The sequence below is a fragment of the Stylophora pistillata genome, chromosome 4 (genome assembly GCF_964205215.1).
Source record: "Stylophora pistillata chromosome 4, jaStyPist1.2, whole genome shotgun sequence".
In the NCBI taxonomy this organism is placed as follows: domain Eukaryota; kingdom Metazoa; phylum Cnidaria; class Anthozoa; order Scleractinia; family Pocilloporidae; genus Stylophora; species Stylophora pistillata.
Genome location: NC_142522.1, coordinates 35891218 through 35910951, shown reverse-complemented (window position 1 = coordinate 35910951; position 19734 = coordinate 35891218). Strand labels below are relative to the sequence as shown.

Below are 19734 nucleotides of genomic sequence, written 5' to 3'. Positions count from 1 at the left end.
ATAACCCGTCGATATGCAGAGTTCTGTGCCGCCATTGTCAGCTTGAATGAAAGTTTTCCAGATGAGAAGGTTAGAATAATTGAATTTTATTGACTTGCTTTGATTTCTTTCTTAATTTAATTTTTTTACTTTAAGGTGAAACATTTCCTGTGGCAATCACTTCTGTTTACTTATTTACCAATTTACCTCTTTTTCTTAAGGTAAACAAAGTTCTCGCAGCTTTGCAAGTCGAGGTCGAGAATTTCATTTTGCGTATGGCCGCCGAGTTTCCTTTGAGGAAGGAACAGCTTATTTTCTTAATCAACAACTACGATATGATGCTGGCTGTTTTATTGGTATGTTTACACAGAAATACAAAAGTTAACTTATGTGGGTAGTAAATGCACGACGGTAAAAACAGAAAGCTATTTATGGGTGGTTATTAGAGTTGGAAAAGTCTTGTCGGAGTCTTTTTCTTGTTTGTTTGTTTGTTTGTTTATTCAGTTGAATTTTGTTGTGTTTGTTTGCTAGTTTGTTTGTTTGTGTGTGCAATCGGTGTTCTCTTTGCTGCACCAACTTTTCATCTATTTTCATGTTCAGGAGAGAACATCAGAAGACTCCAAAGAAGTGGAAAGTTTTCAGCAGTTACTCACGGCCAGAATACAGGAGTTTGTTGAAGAGGTGTGACCTTACTCTGTTCTTACAGGTGTAGAGAAATATCACCCAGTGATTTATGAAGTTAGTGTTATGATTTTCATGACTGCTTTTTGCCTTTTAATTGGGTCTGAAAGGGAAAGTCTTCGATTGAGAATGAAGATAATTTTAAATTACTTTTGTATGTGCAGGCTCTTTCTCCCGCTTTCGGTGGAATGATTGCCTTCGTTAAAGAGACAGAGCCTCTTTTGGAACGAGGACAGGGACAAGTTATCAGGCCAGATGAAAGTATGTCGGCTGTTAAGTATTTGCTTCGCAAGAGTAGATTTTATTTATGTACTTATTTCTAGTTTGTGTAGTGCATGAACTGAAAATCTCTTGGCTCTGTTGACGACTTTCGTTGTGGCTGTCAAAACATTAGCGAGTGTTTCCACCGACAATCCTTTTTCAGGGCCACTCTTACACCAATGGACACTCTACACCAAGAGTTGTATATTTTTGGCCTGTTACTGATTTCTTGTTTCCATTTAGAACGGATTCAACAACTTGTACGTGGTTTTGCATCAGACTGGAAAAGATCAATTGAAAATATAAATCAAGAGATAATGAGATCGTTCTCCAACTTCAAGAATGGCACAACAATTCTACAGGTATCACGTCCACAGCGATAAACCACTTACAAATTGCAATAAGTTTTGTATATTAACGCGAATAGAAAGAAAGAATATGCTGAGTCGTTTGCTGTGGTTTGCGTTCAGGGTGATACCAACCAAAGCGCGAAGAAAAATCCCAAAGAAACGAGAGAGGATAAGAAACGCGAAGATAGACACAGATTACAAATAACCGAAGTGAAAAAATTAGGCTTAATTTTCAAGGTTCTCTTACGGTACCGAGATTTGCACCCCCAACCCCTCTAAATGGCACATGTGATGTATATTTAGAGTGTCTCTTCAAGTTTGCGTGTTGTTTATATGACATAAGCTCAGTTATCCGCTTGTTTTTTAATTTGTCACAAATGCAAACCCTAACACGTGCTCATAGCAATTTTGTTTTGTATTTCACAGGCTGCTCTGACTCAACTCATCCAGTATTATCACAGATTTCAGAAAATATTATCTCAACATCCTTTCAAACGGCTACCCATCCGGAGTGAACTGATTAACATTCATCATGTGATGGTGGAGGTCAAGAAACACAAAACAACCTTTTGAATAATCAACGAGGCTTCTGAGTGGAACCTCCAAGCTCTTTCTTGGGTTTCGTGGTAGCAAAATGCAATCATACCGCGAAAGTCCTGCTTCGATGAGTGAGGAACAATTTCAAAAGCCGGCCCGACAAGAGCATCTCGAAACTTTTTAGTATCTCAGCCGCACGAGGTTTTTTAGTTCAAACGTTGAACTTTCTGCGACCCGAAACTAATACATTCATTAAAAATATTAGGAGCTTCTCGTCTGAATAAATTAAGTACGGCGTTTCAAATTACAACGGGTTAGTCGTATTTCCTTTCTGGTCGAGTTGCGAATTTCGACTTTGGAACGCCCTTGATTCGAATGGCACAGAGTTTTTCACGTCACGAACCTTCTGCGTTATCCAAAAGAGGAAGCATTTGTAAATTCTAACGTATTTTGCGTTTTAATCTTACTTTCAAGAGAGTCCAGCACATTTAAAAATTTATGTTCCTATTGTTGTTGAAGTTTTTGAAACTTCTCACAGAAATTGTAATTGAGAATGAGATTGGGCCTAGAATGTAATGAAAGAGTTTAATAGGATTAAGGGCAATTGAGAATGTCAAAGATCGTCTTTGTGCAATGTTTTAGAAAGGTATGATAGTTGTACTAAGTAAAAATCACTGCACCCAAAATGTTTGAAAATGAGTCGGACATGGTACCTTCTCAACAAAAACAGAAACTTAACCGACCTATTCCTTCGGTTTTTGTCATTACTATTAATTGTTCTTGTTATTTTTATTATTATTATAGTTTTTGTAGTTAATATGAACATGTCGCGTTACGGAAAGATTTCGTTACCCTGTCAAAGCCCAAAAATAGAACACGTTGATGATGTAATATTTTTTGCTCCAATGAATGATGGTATAGGGGGGTTTCCCGTGGTAAGTTTGTGGAAAACGAGCTGTGTATTTGTTTCTCCGGGCAGTGCTTCGCCGTTAGGATAAACAGAGATTGTTTGGAAATCGGCAAAATTTTGTATTCACTTTTATAGTGATGTAGTGAAGATTGTTGCATATGGAATTAATTTTTAAGGTAAGACAATGTAAGCCTTCTAAAAAATTGTTGTAAAATATGTCTATTCATTTTGGTGTTGTTGAACAATAAGATATTTCACATGTTCATGGGATTGTGAATTTGTATATTCTAATTCTGATGAGTACGATAATCTAAAGTGAGAAGAATGTGTGCATTTGGGGGTATCTGACGCTATTCGTGTTTTTCCTAGAACTCAGAAATTAAAGTTGTTCGGAATATATAATTTTTAACGCTCGAATGAGAAGATGGCAAATAAAACTCACTATTTCACGAACTGTTTGAAATCTTTACCGATATCAGCCAGCGAATCAGCTGCAACTTATTTAGGATTCAAGCAGACAAACAGATGCTTATTGTGTTTGGAAAGTCATAGGAATTTTGAAAACTGTGTTGCTCTTTTGATAAATATTCAAGCTCCCTCGAGTGATTTATAAAAGCTAGAACGGAATTCCGATGATGTCACACAGGTAATCGAACAATGAATAGATCGTTTTCACTCACGTGACCAAAACCGTGAGAACTGTTGCTATGCCGCCATATTTGTGTACGGATATCGCATGCAAATCTACTGCATCCTTTGAAAGATGGTTTTGTGCCTGATGTGCTTATTATTTGCATATATAATATTACCCTGGGTTGTACACAAATATGGCGACCGGAAATAATGTGACGTCACGCGAAAACGATCTATATTTTCAGAGGTTAAAAACAGCTAAATTACTCAAAGTTTTTCAACAATAAGGTATTTTCAGTCAAACTCTCATCCTTAAATTTTCGAGGAATGTCCCAGCTAGGGTTCAGTTTGGCTAATTTTAATTAAGACTTTGAAATCAAAATTTCAAATTTGCAGTTCTGTTTAGCATGTTCCGGAAATGATTTTATTCTGACCGCTGCCATCGAAGAGAAATGAGAAAATTGACACTGGCTGCATTTTGGGATACCAATGAGAAACCTTATATTTATAAAGTTGTCTTCAATTTACCCTGTGTTCGACCCCGCAGACCCGACCATTTAAAACTGTCCTAAGTAACCTGACCGCTCAGCTATGACTTCATAATGTCTTACTACTTTCTCTTCTATCTTTTGGGGTTCTTTCTAAGCAATAAGGGGGTAACAAAAAAGTATTATGGAGTTTATAGTGAGCTGTTATCTGGCATTCGCATCCCCAAACACTTAAGCAGGCAGTAACAAGCTTCTGCGGGTTTCGAACCCTTTGATTTATGTTGAAAGGCTTTAAGGGACTTAGACGGGAGATTCACACGTTAAACCTTGTGAAGAAATGTCTAGATAAGCGCTGCGCGCAATTTTTAATGGACTACTGTTATTTTAATAGAGATATCGTACAGAGAAAGACGCGTCAAAGTAATCATCTCCGCCTTCCCTCCATCAAACTAGAGTGTACGAAAAAAGCTTTTTATTATCATGTATGTGAAGTTTTTAATCGTAATTTGTAGTTTTTATGAATAGTTTGTAATAAATTTTAACCTCTTTTAGGATTTCTTCTATTAGCTTAGTTAGGATTAGTTTTGAGTATTTTTATATTTCTTTTATCTAGGGCCTATAAGGATATCAGTTTTTGTAACTGTAGGAGTTACCCTAGCTAAATAAAAGTATCGACTACTACTACTACTAAGTCCCGTTCTAATATGTTAGCATTAATCGGTCGATACTTTTTAAGAACGAAGGTTCTTCGCACTTAAAAGTCAGGTTTTAGGGTGACTGGAAAGGTCTCGAGGAAAAAAAAAATGTCAATTTGCTTTTACTAGTTTTGTCATGTTATGAACGTTCGACGTTCCGCTTAGCTAAATTTCCTCGGAGTCCGGAGGCTAAACGAAGAGTAAGACTTTCGACTTAAACTGATAAATCTGCTTTTCTTTCCACATCCTTACCGCAATCTGTCATCGAGCAACTAATACTACTCTCTTAAGAAACACACCCAACCGTTGCATTTGTACGAAGGAATTCCGTTTTCAAACTGTAGCCAGGGTATGGGCAGGCATCGACAGCTCTTATCATCTCTTCCAGAGAAAATCATTATCTTTTTTCCTTGCAGATTGAAATATTCGCAAGATTGAAAACCTTTCACAAGCAATGGCGTCTTGCTCAACTGCTGCAAACTGGCAATCGAAATTCCTGAAGAAAGAGTACCAAAATTGGCTAGCTGTAGGCCACGCCCTTTCACTTATGTGCGATGGGTTGAGGCCCTACATCGAGAGAGAGATGAAAGTATTTCATCGAACTTTAATGGCAAACCTTGCTTATGCACCCCCTTGCGCCTGTCGAAATCCCCTCAAACACTCTTGTGCATGGGCTGCACAACTTTCAATGTACCACAGAGGTGGACTACCAAACTCTCCCAGGTGGCGCCAAAGTGATTCGTACAAATGGACAGATCCAAACCTTGGTTGCTGGGAGGTAGCCAAACTTTTCATGTCCGATTTAGGGAACAGCGCTGTTGATGTGATAGACGCGAGTAGTACCGACTGCACGGGATTGACCAATCTTTTGTTCTGGTGTTCCCACTTTCCTATACAACACCATCTCGTTGAAGAGGTACGAAATACGCGAAATACTAGATGGGGACACGCTCCGAGACAAGAGCTAACAGAGGGAGAAAAGGCAGATGCTCTAACATCGATAAGAAATCTTCTTCAAGATCCGAACCTAACTTTCGATAATGACGCTAAGGCGGCCCTCGCAGAGATACACGCAATGGAGAAGGATTTCGATGCACGTAGTATTGAGAGAAAAGTTTTGGCAGATTTCCAGGAGACTGTTTGTGGTCAACTTGACGACATTGAAGGGGAAATCAAGGCCTTCAAGATCAATTGCAAAGGTGTAAGCAACAAGGTACGAAAGAAACTTTTGAGCTTACAAACCCAACAGACAAAGGTCTTCAAGCTTCTTAAAGGTATTGATGAAAGAATGGAGGACGCAGCAAATCGAAACTTGTCACAGGCAACACAGGCTTCAAACCTCCTCAAATGGGTGTATACAAGGGGAAAGCAATTTGTCTATGACAACGCTCGCAGCTTGGACACAAAGTCACTTACCCTGTGGCTGCTGTTGATGGTACTCCCGAGTTTTTTTAGATGTTTAAGTCACAACTCTTACAACGACGGTAAGTTTTAGACTGTAATATGTTTGCAATTACTAATGGCTTACGATCAAAGAGAGAAGAGATGACAACGGTTCAAGTTAAGCACGGTAAACAGCTAACTCAATAATCTAACCAGAGGCAGATCGATTTTCTATAAAGAATAAGACTGCTGAAGACAGCTTTCTGTTCAACTTTCAGCACCATTGAAGAAATAGGAACGTCTAAACAACTCTTGTATGTGTTTCAGTTACTTTATCTAGCAACTCACTTCATGATAATTGTCTGCTACAAAAGCAATGCCATCCACCTTTTTATAGCATTTAGTCAAAGAGAACGAAAGAGCTATGTAGGTCGCTCATGAGAGGCGAAAGTGAGTGGTTATTAAGTGAATTTGATGGAAGCTAAGAAAGAGATAAATAAGCCCTCAAGCAGACGAACGAGGAAAATCCTCCTTCCAAATAAAGATCTAAACTGTCAACGCAATTGTTGTTATATTATTTTTTTTCAGGGTGCCCGATGGAAGATGGCTTTGTTCCTTTTGACAGTAAAGAATTCAATTTCACAAGCTACTTGAATAATGCCCGAGAAAGATTCACTGGACGGCTCTGGCTCTACAATGAACTAGTATTGAATTTGATGAAACAAGATACACATCGGGGAGTAATATTGACTGGTGAACCTGGTGCAGGGAAGTCTGCACTTACTGCCCAATTGATCTGTTCCCGCTCATCTAGTCCTTTTATTCACAAAAGAATCATTGGTTACCATTTGTGTAAGCACGCAGACAAAGCAACTCAGGATCCTGGTCGATTTGTTCGCAATTTAGTCGACTTGATGGCCAGAAGAGTTCCAGAATATGGAATGTTGATCTCAGATAGCTTGTTCATCCTTTCAGTTCTAGAGAGAAGTTGTTTACGGGATCCTTTTGAATGCTTTGAACAAGCTGTGATGGTGCCACTTTTGCAGTTAAAAGGTCAACCTCAATTCTATTTCATCATCATAGATGCCTTAGACGAATGCTCGTTAGACGTTGGAGGCACTTCAATAGCTCAGTTTATTGGAGAAACGTCTGGTAAGCTTCCAAAATGGATAAAGCTCATTATGACTTCTCGAAATGACTCAAAAGTCCTAAAACATTTGAGTCATTTCCCGAGAGTGTACTTGTCTTCCACAGATGCACGAAACTTACAAGATATCGAGGTATTTATAACTGCCAAACTATTTGAAGAGGCGTCGATTCTCGATAGGCTGAAAAATGCATTTGGTTTGAGTAGCGATGAAGAGATTTCTTTCCTGACGAGCAAGATACTGAGCCAGAGCCAAGGGAATTTCCTCTTCGCGAAGGAAATGTTCCATTTTTGGGGAAACGGCTTGAGCAATGAAGTAGACTTGAAGCAGCTCCCGAAAACGATTGGTGGGATATACGAGAGTTACTTGAAAAGGGTTTATGGTTCCCGAGAGAAGTTTAAGTCCGCGTTGGCTATTCTGGAGGTTATGGTGGCTGCATTCGAACCAATGCAGGTTGATCTTGTATTCCAGATTTTAAAAATTCAGGAGAACATCGACTATGAATATGAATATGTCTACGCGTTAAAAGATCTTTCACACTTTATCAGATATGGTGCAGACAACACGATCACTATTTTCCACCTTTCTTTTACAGAGTGGCTTACAAGCAGAGAAAACATTGGGAACCCATACTATGTAAGTCGGAAGCATGGTCACAAACGCTTAGCTAAGTACTATCTTAGCGTTGTCAAAAAAAACCGGAACTCATCCATGGACATTTACCGTTTAGCATATCATGTTAGTTTTTGGGAGGGCGACGAGAATTTCCTTCAAGAGTTTGGGAATATCAAAGCGTCTTACATAAATGCCTCAATTAACAGTGATAACAAAACCCTTCTTCACCTTGCCGCAGAAGAAAGCAATTTAAAACTTCTTCAGTTACTTGCTCCCTCGTTTGAGGGCGTTGACTGTGAGGACAACTATGGTTTCACTCCAGGCTTCCTCGCTGCGAAAAGGGGTCTCAAAGAAAACGTCGAATTTCTCATCAGGAGAGGGGCTAACATTGACCACCGAACTAAGCCACCACCTCCCTTACGGTCTTTCATGAAAGGCTCTATCTTTATGTTTGTGATTGATCCTCTTGAACGAGCTAAAACAGCGTTCTGGAACTCCACTATGATGCATGCCGCCGCATCTGGAGGTCATACTGCTGTAATACGAGCACTACTGAAAAGGGATGCTGCTTTTCGAGATGTGAACGGTATCAACCTGACAGCCATCCAGCTGGCGGCACAAAATGGACATTCAGATGTTGTTCAGCTTTTGTATCATAAAGGGGCTGATGCGGACCATCTTTCTCTTCAACTTGCAGCTCACGGTGGTCATACAAATACTGTAAAGTTCCTCTTAAAGATTGGTTTAACAGATACTTGCATGCGTTGCAATGGTTCATTTTCTTGGCTCGGAGACAGAGTAAGATATCAAGCGGCCTCTTTCTACAACTCTAGTGATGTGCATGGGTACATTTTATCTCATGACATTTACAGAATTCAATGCCAAAGTGCACTTCATTTGGCAGTCGCAGGAAAACACTTAGAGGTAGCTAAACTATTGTTGTCCTCGGATTACAACGCAATCCACTGCAAAGATTTCACTGATCGAACCCCCCTTCATGAAGCGGTAAGGCAAAATCATCTGGAGACAGCAGAGCTTCTCATAAGAAGTGGGGCTCGAATTTCTCAAAAATGCAAGCGCTTTCAAAATTTTTCCTCTTCCTGCAGCTCCCTGGGGACCGAGTGTCAAGGACAGAGAATGTTTCTCAGCGAAAGAGAAATAGAAGAATACAATAAAGATCTTTGTCACTGCGGTACAACACCATTTCTCCTAGCCGCAAGATATGGTCATATTGAGGTGGCGTCCCTGCTCTTGCGCAATGGTGCAAAGCTCGACGATATGGATTGCCAAGGGGCCACGCCACTTCATGTTGCTGCGTGTCATGGGCATTACGATTTTATTAAATGGATTATTTCTCAGAGACCTTCTCTCCATATTGACATAAAAAGTAAAAACCTCTCAACCCCGCTTCACAGTGGCGCAATTTGTAACATTAACAAGGACATCAATCCGTTGATAGACATGGGATCTAGCATTTATGAAACTGATGAAAATGGAATGACACCACTACACTACTCAGTGGCAAACAGTTTCGAACGCAATTCAAATTGGATTTTCCACTCAACGCATGAGGACCGCGGTGGTAAATCATTCACTACAGTTTGGAATCTAGAGGGAGGTGACTTAACGGTAACGCATGATTCTTTCGTTATTTCAAGGAGTATACCTTTGAGCTTTCAGTGTCGTAAGCTGATAAAAATTATTGAATCATCAGATACATCATACATAAATAAAAGAGACAAAAGTGGAAGAACAGCATTGCATCTCGCGGCAAGATCTGGGGAGGAGTGTTGTGTCTTGCAGCTACTGCGGAAAGGGGCAAGAACGGATTTGAATGACAGACAAGGGAAAATTCCTCTAGACTTTGCCGTGGAATTTGCGACTGAAGTGATCTATCCCAACATGAGGAATTCCAGTGATGAAAAAGTAAATTTTGACCTGATTTTAGCCTTGAACAGAAGGTATCATAATTCAGTAGCTCATATTCTCCTCTCTAGAGAGGATGACTTGACCCAAGCGTGTGGAGGAGAGAAAACTGCTTTGTTGCATCGCGCGTTTGAGAAGCAACAACCAATAATTGCTTACCTGATACTTTTAAAGAACCATAGCCTGAGCTGTAAAGATGCACAAGGTCGAACACCACTAATGATTTATCTGCAGAATGGTGGCAAGTGGCTGGATGTAGTTTTAAAGCGATTTGACATACCTATTCACGTCGAATGTGGTACGCCATTTAACCAGTCGGAATTGCATATGCTAGCCTTTAGAGAGCCGACAGTGCCTACGGAAAATCTTCTTGAGTACAAAACCTGTGATGATTTACATTGCTTTGTAAAGGATGGACCCCTTCTGAAAGCGATCAAGGCCCATCCTTTAGAATTCCGTGTCGTGGACGAGTGTCGTGACGCAGAAGGATACACTGCATTGCATAGAGCAGCTCAAGGAGGTAACCTATTCGTGATAAAGAAGTTTCTCTCGTGGGGAGCTGATCTAACAATCCCAACTCCTCTTGGGCATAACTCTTTGGAACTTTCCATTCTGTATGGAAGGATAAGCCCTTACCTTTCAAGTCCACCTACTCACATTGCAGAGGTAGCTGTAGATCTTTTATTTGAAGCTACAAAGCGTCTTTCACCTTTTGATGTTGGATGTAACAGAACTCGGGCAAAACTAACAATATACCACTTGGCAGCTTACAGAGGTCTGAGTGGTTTCGTCAAAACCCTTTTAAATGATTCTAGTCTCAATGGCATTGATGTAAACTGTTCAAATTTGCATGGCGTAACACCTTTGTACCTTGCCAACCTATTCGTTGGGACGAGGAAGCCTCCTGAAGACGAAAAGGACCAATGGCTGGAAGTCGTTGACATCATTCAGACATTCGGAGGCATCCTTGCCTATCCTGAGAGAGAGGTGGAGTTAAGCTTGATTTATACGCATCTTTTTGGAAGCTTTCCCCATTCATTCGTTTTGGACGGATTTGAAGAAGGTGGCGAGGAGTTTTTTCACAATGATGGTAGCGTATGCAGTGAGGATGAGTTGCGCTATTACGGTAATGGTACTCTCTTTAACCCATTCATGGAAAGCGTGATGGAGGAATTAAACCGGATAATCATCCGTCCAACTGGTAAAGTCTCGGATTTCGAACTAATGAAGAGGGATCGAAGGGCACAATGGAAAACACGTAGCAGACTTCTCGTCACACTGCACACTTTGTATCAATTACGCGATCTGTTAGACGATGTTATGAAGGGCTTTGACCAAGCAGATCAAGCTGTCAAGCAAAGATCGTTCTCCACGAACGAGTCAAAAGTTCCCAGCCTTAAGTTTCCAAAGCTAATTGAGCAACCAGAAATCATACAGAACCTACGACGCATAAAGAAACAACTCACATACGACGAACAATTTCTTCGTAAGATGCGCTTTAGCCATGCGTCAAAAACTGCGACCACTTCTCATATGATGGTGAACGTTAAGAAAATTGCCCTTAGGTATGGCCTGTTCTTTGGAGGCGTAACGAACTTTGTAAAACTTATAGAAAAATACGAGGAAGGGGAATTATGTCGAGAAGAAATTATGCAGGTCAAAATGATGATATTGAAGTTTCGCATTTATGTACGTAAGTCCCGGACAGATGACTTGATATCTTTTGAACGTACTAACCTCGAAAAAGGTGAATTTATCTCCAAAAGAATTCCATTCCAGTGGTTAAATTCGACGGATGCATACGGTTGGGATAAAGCTGTAAATTTTCTTTACAGACAAGCAACTCAAGAAGATTCGGCTTTTGATTACCTAAGCGACCTCACAGTGGGATTTGACGTGGACACGCGGATTCCATTAAGTGTGGACGCCTTGTATTTTCTTTCACTGGAACGTCAATCGGAGGATGTCTAATTTTCATGTTTCAAATGATCTCAGGACTTTGTAGCGGGGTCGCAAACTGTAAGCTTTCGTTAAGGTTACCGTGCACCTTCAGGGGTGTCTCGCGTGCAAGCGATGTAGCGCGTCCGGTTTAAACTGTAGATATCTAAAACCCTATATCAAATTAATGCTTATAGGACTGGCTATCAGACTATACCAAAAATTTTGAAAAAAAATTGTCGGATTTTTCACGACTTCTAAATGCGAGCGCCCGAATCACCTTTTGAACGTTACATGTCAAAGCGAATTTTGTTTTCCGCTTATTTAATGTGTTCCTCCGTTTCCGGGGCCAAAGCGCTAAAAAAAGTGTCTGCGATTTTCCATATTCTATTTCAGTGAAAAGTTACAGAACATTTTTGAAATAGAATTAAAAAAATGTTGAGTGATCGTACAAAAATCTCTCTGGAAAAAAGTATATAGAAATAAAAAATTCGGAGACCATTTTTTTTTGTTTATATGTAAAACTAGCTACTGTCAAAATTTGAGAGCAATCGAACAAATTCCCTTTGACTTGTAGCTCTTAAAAGGTGATTCGGGCGCTCGCATTTAGAAGTCGTGAAAAGTTCGACAATTCATTTTTTCTCAACATTTTTGGTATAGTCTGATAGCCAGTCCTATAAGCTTTAATTTGATATAGGGGTTTAGATATCTACAGTTTAAATCGGACGCGCTACATCGCTTGCACGCGAGACACCCCTGAAGGTGCACGGTAACCTTAAAACAAAAATAATTTTCTGCTAGATGTGTGCGTGACTATTTGCTTTTATAGAAATGGAAAGTCATCATGTTTATTACCGTAAAAACATATTTTCAGTGTTATTACGCCCACTTTAAAATCATCGGAGATCCCTAATTTATCAAAGAGTCGCACTTTTTTTTTTTTTTTGCTATGAATTGTCAGTCACTAAACCAAAACTAATCAGATTTCAAGGCTGTTTAAAGTAACCGATCAAATTACAGGAAGATGAATGACACAGAAGTCATCGTTTGTCATATGATATTTTGCAACTTTTTCTCCCCAACTATTTTTTTTTATTTCATTTTTACTCTGCGGTTTGGCTTTTTTATGTACCGGCTCGGTGCTACATTAATAAAATATTAGGGACTTTAAGCAGTCAGGACGGTAAGGCCATGGAAGACGTCGATTACAAAATGTGTTTCTATTTTTTTGTTACAATTTCGAAAATAGCTGCATTTGTTTACCGTCTCATAGGGCGCCAGACCTCAAACTCAACATAACACATAAAAGTAGCGTTGAGTTCCAAATGTAAATTGAAGTAATTTGCCGCCGCGGTTTCCTTCGCAGACGACGCAAAGTTTGGTGATTTCACGTTCTTGTTTTGCATAGGACGGTTAAGAAATGTACAAAGTTTTAAAACGCACGTGCTGGGCTATTGTTCTGCCAATTAGATCTATTTTTCTTCCACGTTTTCGTTGCCGTAGCCGTCGTGGTTTGCTTAAAGTCCCTAATTGCACTGACCAAAACCTGTATTTGGGCGATTACACTTTGCGATTTCAAACGGTGATAAAGTAGTAATTGACCATCGTGTCGTGCAATTTGGTCAGAAATCATACACTTGATTTCAAAGCGAACTCACGCTGTACACTTGTTTGATTTTAAAATCACGCGTTTGATTGTAGACCAGTTTGCACTCCACTTAGTTCTCAACTTTTCAATTCTAAACTTCACTTCCTCTAGAATATATAACAACGTTTGGCGTAGAACTTTAAGTTTTCGTCGGTGGAGAGTCTTGAGATATAATTTCCTCCTATTGCAAGAAATCTACTGAAAAGATTCCTCCCTATGCAATGCAGCCACACTCTGTTTCACTATCTTTGAGAAACCACTGCAAAAAAAGGAAAAAACACGTGATGTTAAGTCACACGGTGATGGCTTTTACAAAAAAATTTTCCTTTTTTTTTTTAAGCGACCTAAGGTTATAAGAGGGTTTTAGATCCAAATTTGTTTCTGAATACGTGGGTCCGCAAACCGCTGGGAGTCACATGACCAGACTTCAGCAGTCACGTTTGCCGTTAGCGGTCCACGTTCTCACGCATGTCTTGTAAATATATGTAACTTTTGACCTCAAACTGATCACCACGTTTGACGTTGGCGGTTAACTCACCAAAGGTAGATCTAAACTCTCTAATTTTTTTTTTTTTTAACGTCTAACGACTAATTTTTTTGCTGTTTAACGGCTAACAGTTATCCCTATTTAAACCCTTTTAAATGAGCGCTAAGTCTCGGGGCAACAGAAGTTTTGCACCACAGCCCTGTTGCATGGCAGGAACAATTGATTATTTTTCCCATGGGAAAAATTTTTCTTTTTTATGCAAAATATTTTCATTGTTCCTGCCATGCAACATGGCTGCCATGCAAAACATCCATAAACCAAAAGGTTTATAAGGCTAACTCCCTGGAGACTCGCAGTGATGTTTATTGTTTTATGTTGAATTTGAAGAAATCGAAATCGGACAGAAAAAGGATGTTAAGTTTGGCATTCAAACTTAATACTAATACAAAATGTAATCATTTGCACATGTAATCAAATGAGCCATTACAAACAACAAGAGGATTTGGTTTTATCAGTTGAGTTACGAAAGTTAATTGGCCACCGTAAAGGGTTTCTAAAGATGACATTTCGAGCGTTAGCCAAAGCAAAATACGAAGGGCTAACGCTCTGAAGAATGAGTAATGCTCGAAAAAAATCCTGTTTTTAAAACCAATTAGCTTGTAATACCCCCACCGACGCAGTTAAGCAGTTTATTTAGTAACATTTGTCGTTACAATAACAGATTAGCACGCATCTGTATTGGCATTTTCGAATGTACTGGAATTTGGTTTTGCAAAATAAATTTACTCGATAAATTGCAAAGCACGTTGAAATAGATTATCTGAGGATTGCCTTCCAATCACAGTGTATTTCGCAGCATCGCCAAACAAGTCGAATCAAAGAGGGCAGGGCTTCTTTTACGCCAAGTTGATACATTACTTTTCGTCCTTGTATATCCTGAAGTAGTAGTCTACAAAGTCGCTTCTCCCGAGATTTTCCACAAACTCTTCATCATGAGTGATGACCACAAGTTGAAAGTTTCTCTGCAGATGTCTGGTTCTGATGACGCTAAACCAATTTGATGGGAACCAGGCAACGATATTAGTAAGTCCGACAAACTGACTCTCTTAACCCCATTTAACCTCTACGAGTGACCACAGGGAGGCCCACACAAGCGGCGTGTCTGGTCGTTTGTTCGAAATATAAAGAAATGTATGGGAGAATATTGAAGAGTCGTAATATCGTAAACTTATATCAAGGAATGTCTATGTTAAGGCTCAAAATAAATGTAAACCTACCTCACTTGCTGTGTATTGTCGTTTCTGTGGTTCTAAATGGCGAATTTGAGCTATTTGGTAGATTTTGCGTTGACTGTTACTCCTTCTTATACAGTAAGGTAACACTCAAAGCAAAATCTACCAAATCGCTCAAATTCGCCATTTAGAACCACAGAAACGACAATACACAGCAAGTGAGGTAAGTTTACATTTATTTTGAGCCTTAACATGGACATTCCTTGATATAAGTTTACGATATTACGACTCTTCAATATTCTCCCATACATTTCTTTACATTTCGAACAAACGACCAGACACGCCGCTTGTGTGGACCCCCTGTGGAGTGACTAGCATTTAATGTCTCCTCGCAGTGTCACTGTACAATTGATATGACACTAAAAAGGACAGTTTGTTATCAAGGAGTCCAAATCCTAAAAGAGTTTACAGGGGGGCCATGTTAACCACAGGACGTGTCTCTCCAAAATTAAAGCATCTTTCCGATTCTAACTCTCATGAAAGTTACGGCTTACAAGCGAAGACAACCACTGCATCAAACGCGCCATTTCAGAAAAATAATAAATTGACCACCTGGATGGAAAGAAACAACTGTTTGCTTATTTTTCAAAGCAAACAAAGATGACTCAAGAACTGTCTAAAGACAAATGTGAGTGGCTGACCAAAAACTAACAAATCTATCAATGATGAAACAATGAATATCGTACATAATCTCGAAACAGAAGACTTACGAACGGCAACGTAAAACGAGGAGTTTTGTAAAAGAGAAACTTACCTTGCTAATTGGTTAGCAAGACTCTCTATGTTATCTTCATCCAAATTTGTAGTCGGCTCGTCGAGAGTTAAAATACCGCAGTTCAGACAGAATGTTTCTGCGAGGGCTAATCTGATTATCAAAGATGCCAGAACCTGTGAGGGCAAAACATCAGCAGACGAAAAATAAGGAGAGGGTTTGTAAAAAGAAAAATAGGAAGCCCATATTCATGAAATATTTCCTAACAGTCACTAGACCAGCCGAACACAATATCTCTCATCGCACAGAAAGTCAAAGAGCATCTCGCTTGATGGTCCTACACAATTACGATCTATGTTTCGTAGTTTAGTAGAGGGGTAGTTAAGAAAAGATGACCACTGCATTTTCAAGGAGACAAAAAGCCTGAGAGCTACACTTTTTGTGAAAAAAAAAAAGGTAGCACAAGGATGCTCCAAAAGAAAAAGGACAAAATATCGATAGGAATGAAATAAATTCGGAATGCTTCAAATGAGTTTAATCTAAGATATTTTGGGGCCCGAACGTAATGATTTCTCTACAATAAAAACGTATATTACACTGCGTGTCGTCGGGTCTCATCAGAGTGTAAACTACCGATTACAGTTTCCAATACTCTGTCACTGAGCATCAGGAGACTCCTGAAAAACTAGGTTCACACGACAAACATTTAGGGAACAAACAAACCTTTTGTCCAGCGCTACAGCGTCCTCTCATGTCCAGTGCTGTGTCTCCCTTTACCATAACCACCTAATAAATCGGTAAAGTGACAAGATAAACTCTATACTGAGAGGCAAGCTAAGGGCTAAATATCGCCTACACTTGTCATGTGCTTGTTTTCGAATTCACAGCAACCATGTACATCAATAAAAATATCCATCGATAACCAGAAGTGATTTTGACTTTAAAAATATAACACCCCCCACAATTTCAAAACATTGTTTAACAAAAAGGCGATTAGAATTGACCACCACATCAGCTTAGAGACTTTGTCTTGCATCAGACTCTTAAATAACTGAGTAAACTTTATAGAAGCATGAGGGGATAATTACTAATCAGATTCTTCGGAGTCCCCTGATATAATGGCGAGACTGTTTCACAACAAAAGATGAAGATTCTTCTTCTTTAAAGAGCTTATTTACCACGATTACTTACAATCAGATTACATGAAAAGCAAACCGTTTTTTACCCTGTAGTTATACGTCCGTCGTGCTTTAATTGCTCCACTTCCTTCTTCCTCGTCTGCACGAATTTCAATTGTATCGATATCTAAAGAAAAAAGATTAGAGAACTTGAAAATTTTGACCCAACTTCAAATTACAGCGACAGTTCTATCAGGTCTATCCAGTCTGCACTAACAAAACTCACCTCTTCAGTTTTTCTTTAGCAAGCTCCTTATATTTTTCAAATTATTTCTTCATGAGCTTTACCAACTCCCTTCTATTCAATATTCAATAAAAGTTTTGATCGAATGCTTAATCTTAATTTGTTGTTGTTTATGGTTGGGTCTAATTTGAGAAAAGTTACGAAAAGGAGACTGCGATGGGAAATAAGAAAACGACCGTTTTATCTAAATACTTGGTCCAGCAAAATTTTAAAAAAGAATATTCTCAAGTTTAAGAGACAAGTGATTTAATGTGGAATATGGTCATTATCACAGATGATAAGGAAATACATCATATTTGAGTGACCAATCGATGAGAAGCCGATATTTCAATTGAGAGATTTAGCACGCACGGCCTTTACGTTTGACGGTTGCGCTTTGCCGTTTCTACGTGAAAATAAGCTGTTTCGCGTTTGCCTTGTAAGCAGGATTTTCTTCCCTCTTTCTTTCACAGAGTAGAAGTTAGTTACTGGAAAAATTGCACCAGAAGTATTTCCTGTAAGTCATACAAAGGGCAGACGAAGTTTCATGTTTAAAATCCTTCAAACGCCACACTTTTCGTCATCAGACAGCAGCAAGAACTAACGTAATTACGTTGACTTGTGAGGCGGCTTCATCGAAACTCGAAGTGACGTGAGCTTACCCGTAGCTAAGGTAGTGAGGTTCACGATATTTTACGTGGAACGTGAGAGGGTAAGCTGACGTTTTCTGTTTCACGTAAACGCGGTGCTAAATCTCCCTTATGTATTTTTCCATAAGTGGCTGCCGATAGTGTAATAGGCGGCTGTGCTGTTAGGCGAAAACTAAACAAGAGAACCTGCTCGCAAGCTCAACAGACAGCAGTGAGAGGTCTACAAGGCGGCGGTAGACCGCTGGTAACCGGCTTTTATTGAAACCGGTGTAGAAGTGAAATAAAACCGTGTCGGAGAGACTCGCTTGTTTAACCTGTAAAACTCTCTAGAGAACCATTCACAAGAGTAAACAATGTGATAGCAAGCTTTAGAGACTGGGTTCGAGTAGTGTATTCTTACCATTCCCTTTGTATGTGTTGATCCAATACTCTTTGATGATTTTGTTGATCTCAGCCATTTTCATTCCGTGATAACGCATAATGGCCCTGAAATACACCAGCCCATAAAAAACTGATTGTCACTACTGAATTAAGGAATGCGACCTGCTTGAATTTGCGTTAAATTTCTTCTCGCTGGAGAATACATGGCATGGAAGGTGATGGCATTGAGGAAATCTAAAGAAACCTACTCATATATCGTAAACGTACTGTCTTTCTCGAGTGTTTCGTCGATAATGACTCAAAAAAACAACTGAGACCAAACTAAAACAAGAAGAAATACAAGAACAAGAACAGCACAGCAAAACAGAACGCATGAGTATAACTAGTATTTGAATAAATCAAACTACAATTTACAAGTTAAAATTAACATCTTAAATTGTAAAATGTTTTCAATTAAAAATCAAAAGAATGAATAGAAAAAGCAAGTACAGCGATCGGATTAGAACCCATGTCCCACAAGAAAGGGGAGCGAATAACCAACATCTTAAATTAATTAGTCATTCCTACCTATCAAGAGCCTTATAGTACTTTCCAAGGTCATCATTTGCCATTTCAGTGGTCTGCAAAGCCGTGAAAAGGGTTAACCGGGAAGAAACAAGGGTAAAATTACTGAAGTAGTCATATGGTTGCTTTAAAACACGCGTCATGAAAGTAAGTGATCAGTATCACTTTCAACTGAAGGAAACCCAAAATATCCGTCAAATTATTTGAAGTTCGCCTTCCTGTATTCTGCGCTTGACAACCTCACTTGGTCGTAAGTTTTTAAACTTCCCGCTCAAAGGGACGTTTGACTTTAGGTGGAACGCGAACGCTTGAACGAAGCATTGTATATGGTTAGGAGACACTAAAAATCATTAATATTAGCCAAGACAAGAGAGAATAGAATTCTGAGAGTTTCATACACTAATGTGCAAAGCACTGAAAATTGAAACATAGCACTTGGCCCCTTCGTGGTAAATACAAAAGACACTGGCAGAAGAAAGTACCACTCCCAAACTAACCATTCGAAGACTATTATACTTATCATGGCGGTGAATCATTACGTACTGCCTAGATCATTCACCTTCATAGCAATAACTTGTTGTCTGTGTTTCTCCTCAGCATTTTTATACATGTCACTGCGCAACTCCTTTTGGCATCTTCCCAGGTCATCCTCGTAACCCGTAAGTCGCCCCTCGTGGTGCGCTTTCTAAAAACAGGTCATGTATGTCACGAGATAATTGATCACAAAACTTCTGTGAATATGAATATGAAATGAATAGCTCCCTAAATTCCTTTAGACACTGAAAGTGCTGTCGATTTATTTTTGAATCGCTTCCATCTAAAAAACCTGCATTTACACCAGGGGTCTTCCTTGACATATTTTCCATGCTAGGTGTAAGTGAAGTAAAAAAAGTCTTGTCCCAAAGCGGAACTGCCAGATTTCGATACAAGCGTTGACGTCTTGACAAGATTACTATCCAGGAAAATAGTTCAGAATTTAAAATATATCGTTACTCTAGCAAGTTCCCCTTGCGACTTCCCTTGGGAGGGGGGTAGGGAGAGGGTAAGCATAATAT

At 39.4% G+C, this 19734-nt stretch overlaps 3 protein-coding genes across 6 annotated transcripts in view; 2 read left to right on the top strand and 1 right to left on the bottom strand.

Moving 5' to 3' along the window:
- LOC111327834 (vacuolar protein sorting-associated protein 52 homolog) overlaps window positions 1-3171 on the top strand; it is an 18384-nt gene extending 15213 nt beyond the window's left edge. The window contains exons 17-22 of the mRNA XM_022932122.2: window positions 1-69; window positions 201-335; window positions 580-660; window positions 825-921; window positions 1165-1283; window positions 1698-3171. Of these exons, the coding sequence (XP_022787857.1) occupies window positions 1-69; window positions 201-335; window positions 580-660; window positions 825-921; window positions 1165-1283; window positions 1698-1844 (648 nt within the window). The 3' untranslated portion in view covers window positions 1845-3171. The remainder of the gene's footprint in view (window positions 70-200; window positions 336-579; window positions 661-824; window positions 922-1164; window positions 1284-1697) is intronic.
- A 1607-nt stretch (window positions 3172-4778) lies between these two features.
- On the top strand, window positions 4779-14480 carry LOC111327842 (uncharacterized). Its single transcript, XM_022932133.2, has 2 exons — window positions 4779-6018; window positions 6506-14480. Exons 1-2 carry the CDS (start codon window positions 4989-4991, stop codon window positions 11575-11577), a joined length of 6102 nt encoding a protein of 2033 aa, XP_022787868.1. The 5' UTR covers window positions 4779-4988; the 3' UTR covers window positions 11578-14480.
- Window positions 12377-19734, bottom strand: part of LOC111327850 (DNA repair protein RAD50) — a 32285-nt gene continuing 24927 nt past the window's right edge. For 2 of the 4 annotated variants that reach the window (XM_022932143.2, XM_022932144.2), the window contains 8 exons: window positions 19239-19364; window positions 18683-18735; window positions 18135-18220; window positions 16909-16988; window positions 16407-16469; window positions 15726-15859; window positions 14598-14726; window positions 12377-13451 (listed from right to left, as the gene is read on the bottom strand). In XM_022932143.2, coding sequence (XP_022787878.1) covers window positions 13388-13451; window positions 14598-14726; window positions 15726-15859; window positions 16407-16469; window positions 16909-16988; window positions 18135-18220; window positions 18683-18735; window positions 19239-19364 — 735 coding nt within the window. In that variant the 3' untranslated portion in view covers window positions 12377-13387. Of the gene's footprint in view, window positions 13452-14597; window positions 14727-15725; window positions 15860-16406; window positions 16470-16908; window positions 16989-18134; window positions 18221-18682; window positions 18736-19238; window positions 19365-19734 lie in introns of those variants that run through there. The other 2 variants (XR_015999949.1, XM_022932146.2) reach the window with 2 other exon arrangements.

What these genes read in the sequence shown, in the direction of transcription:
- LOC111327842 (XM_022932133.2), top strand. Translation starts at nt 4,989, where the DNA reads ATGGCGTCTTGCTCAACTGCTGCAAACTGGCAATCGAAATTCCTGAAG. An exon ending in TCACAACTCTTACAACGACG is followed by an intron (nt 6,019 to 6,505) that starts GTAAGTTTTAGA and finishes ATTTTTTTTCAG; the next exon opens with GGTGCCCGATGGAAGATGGC.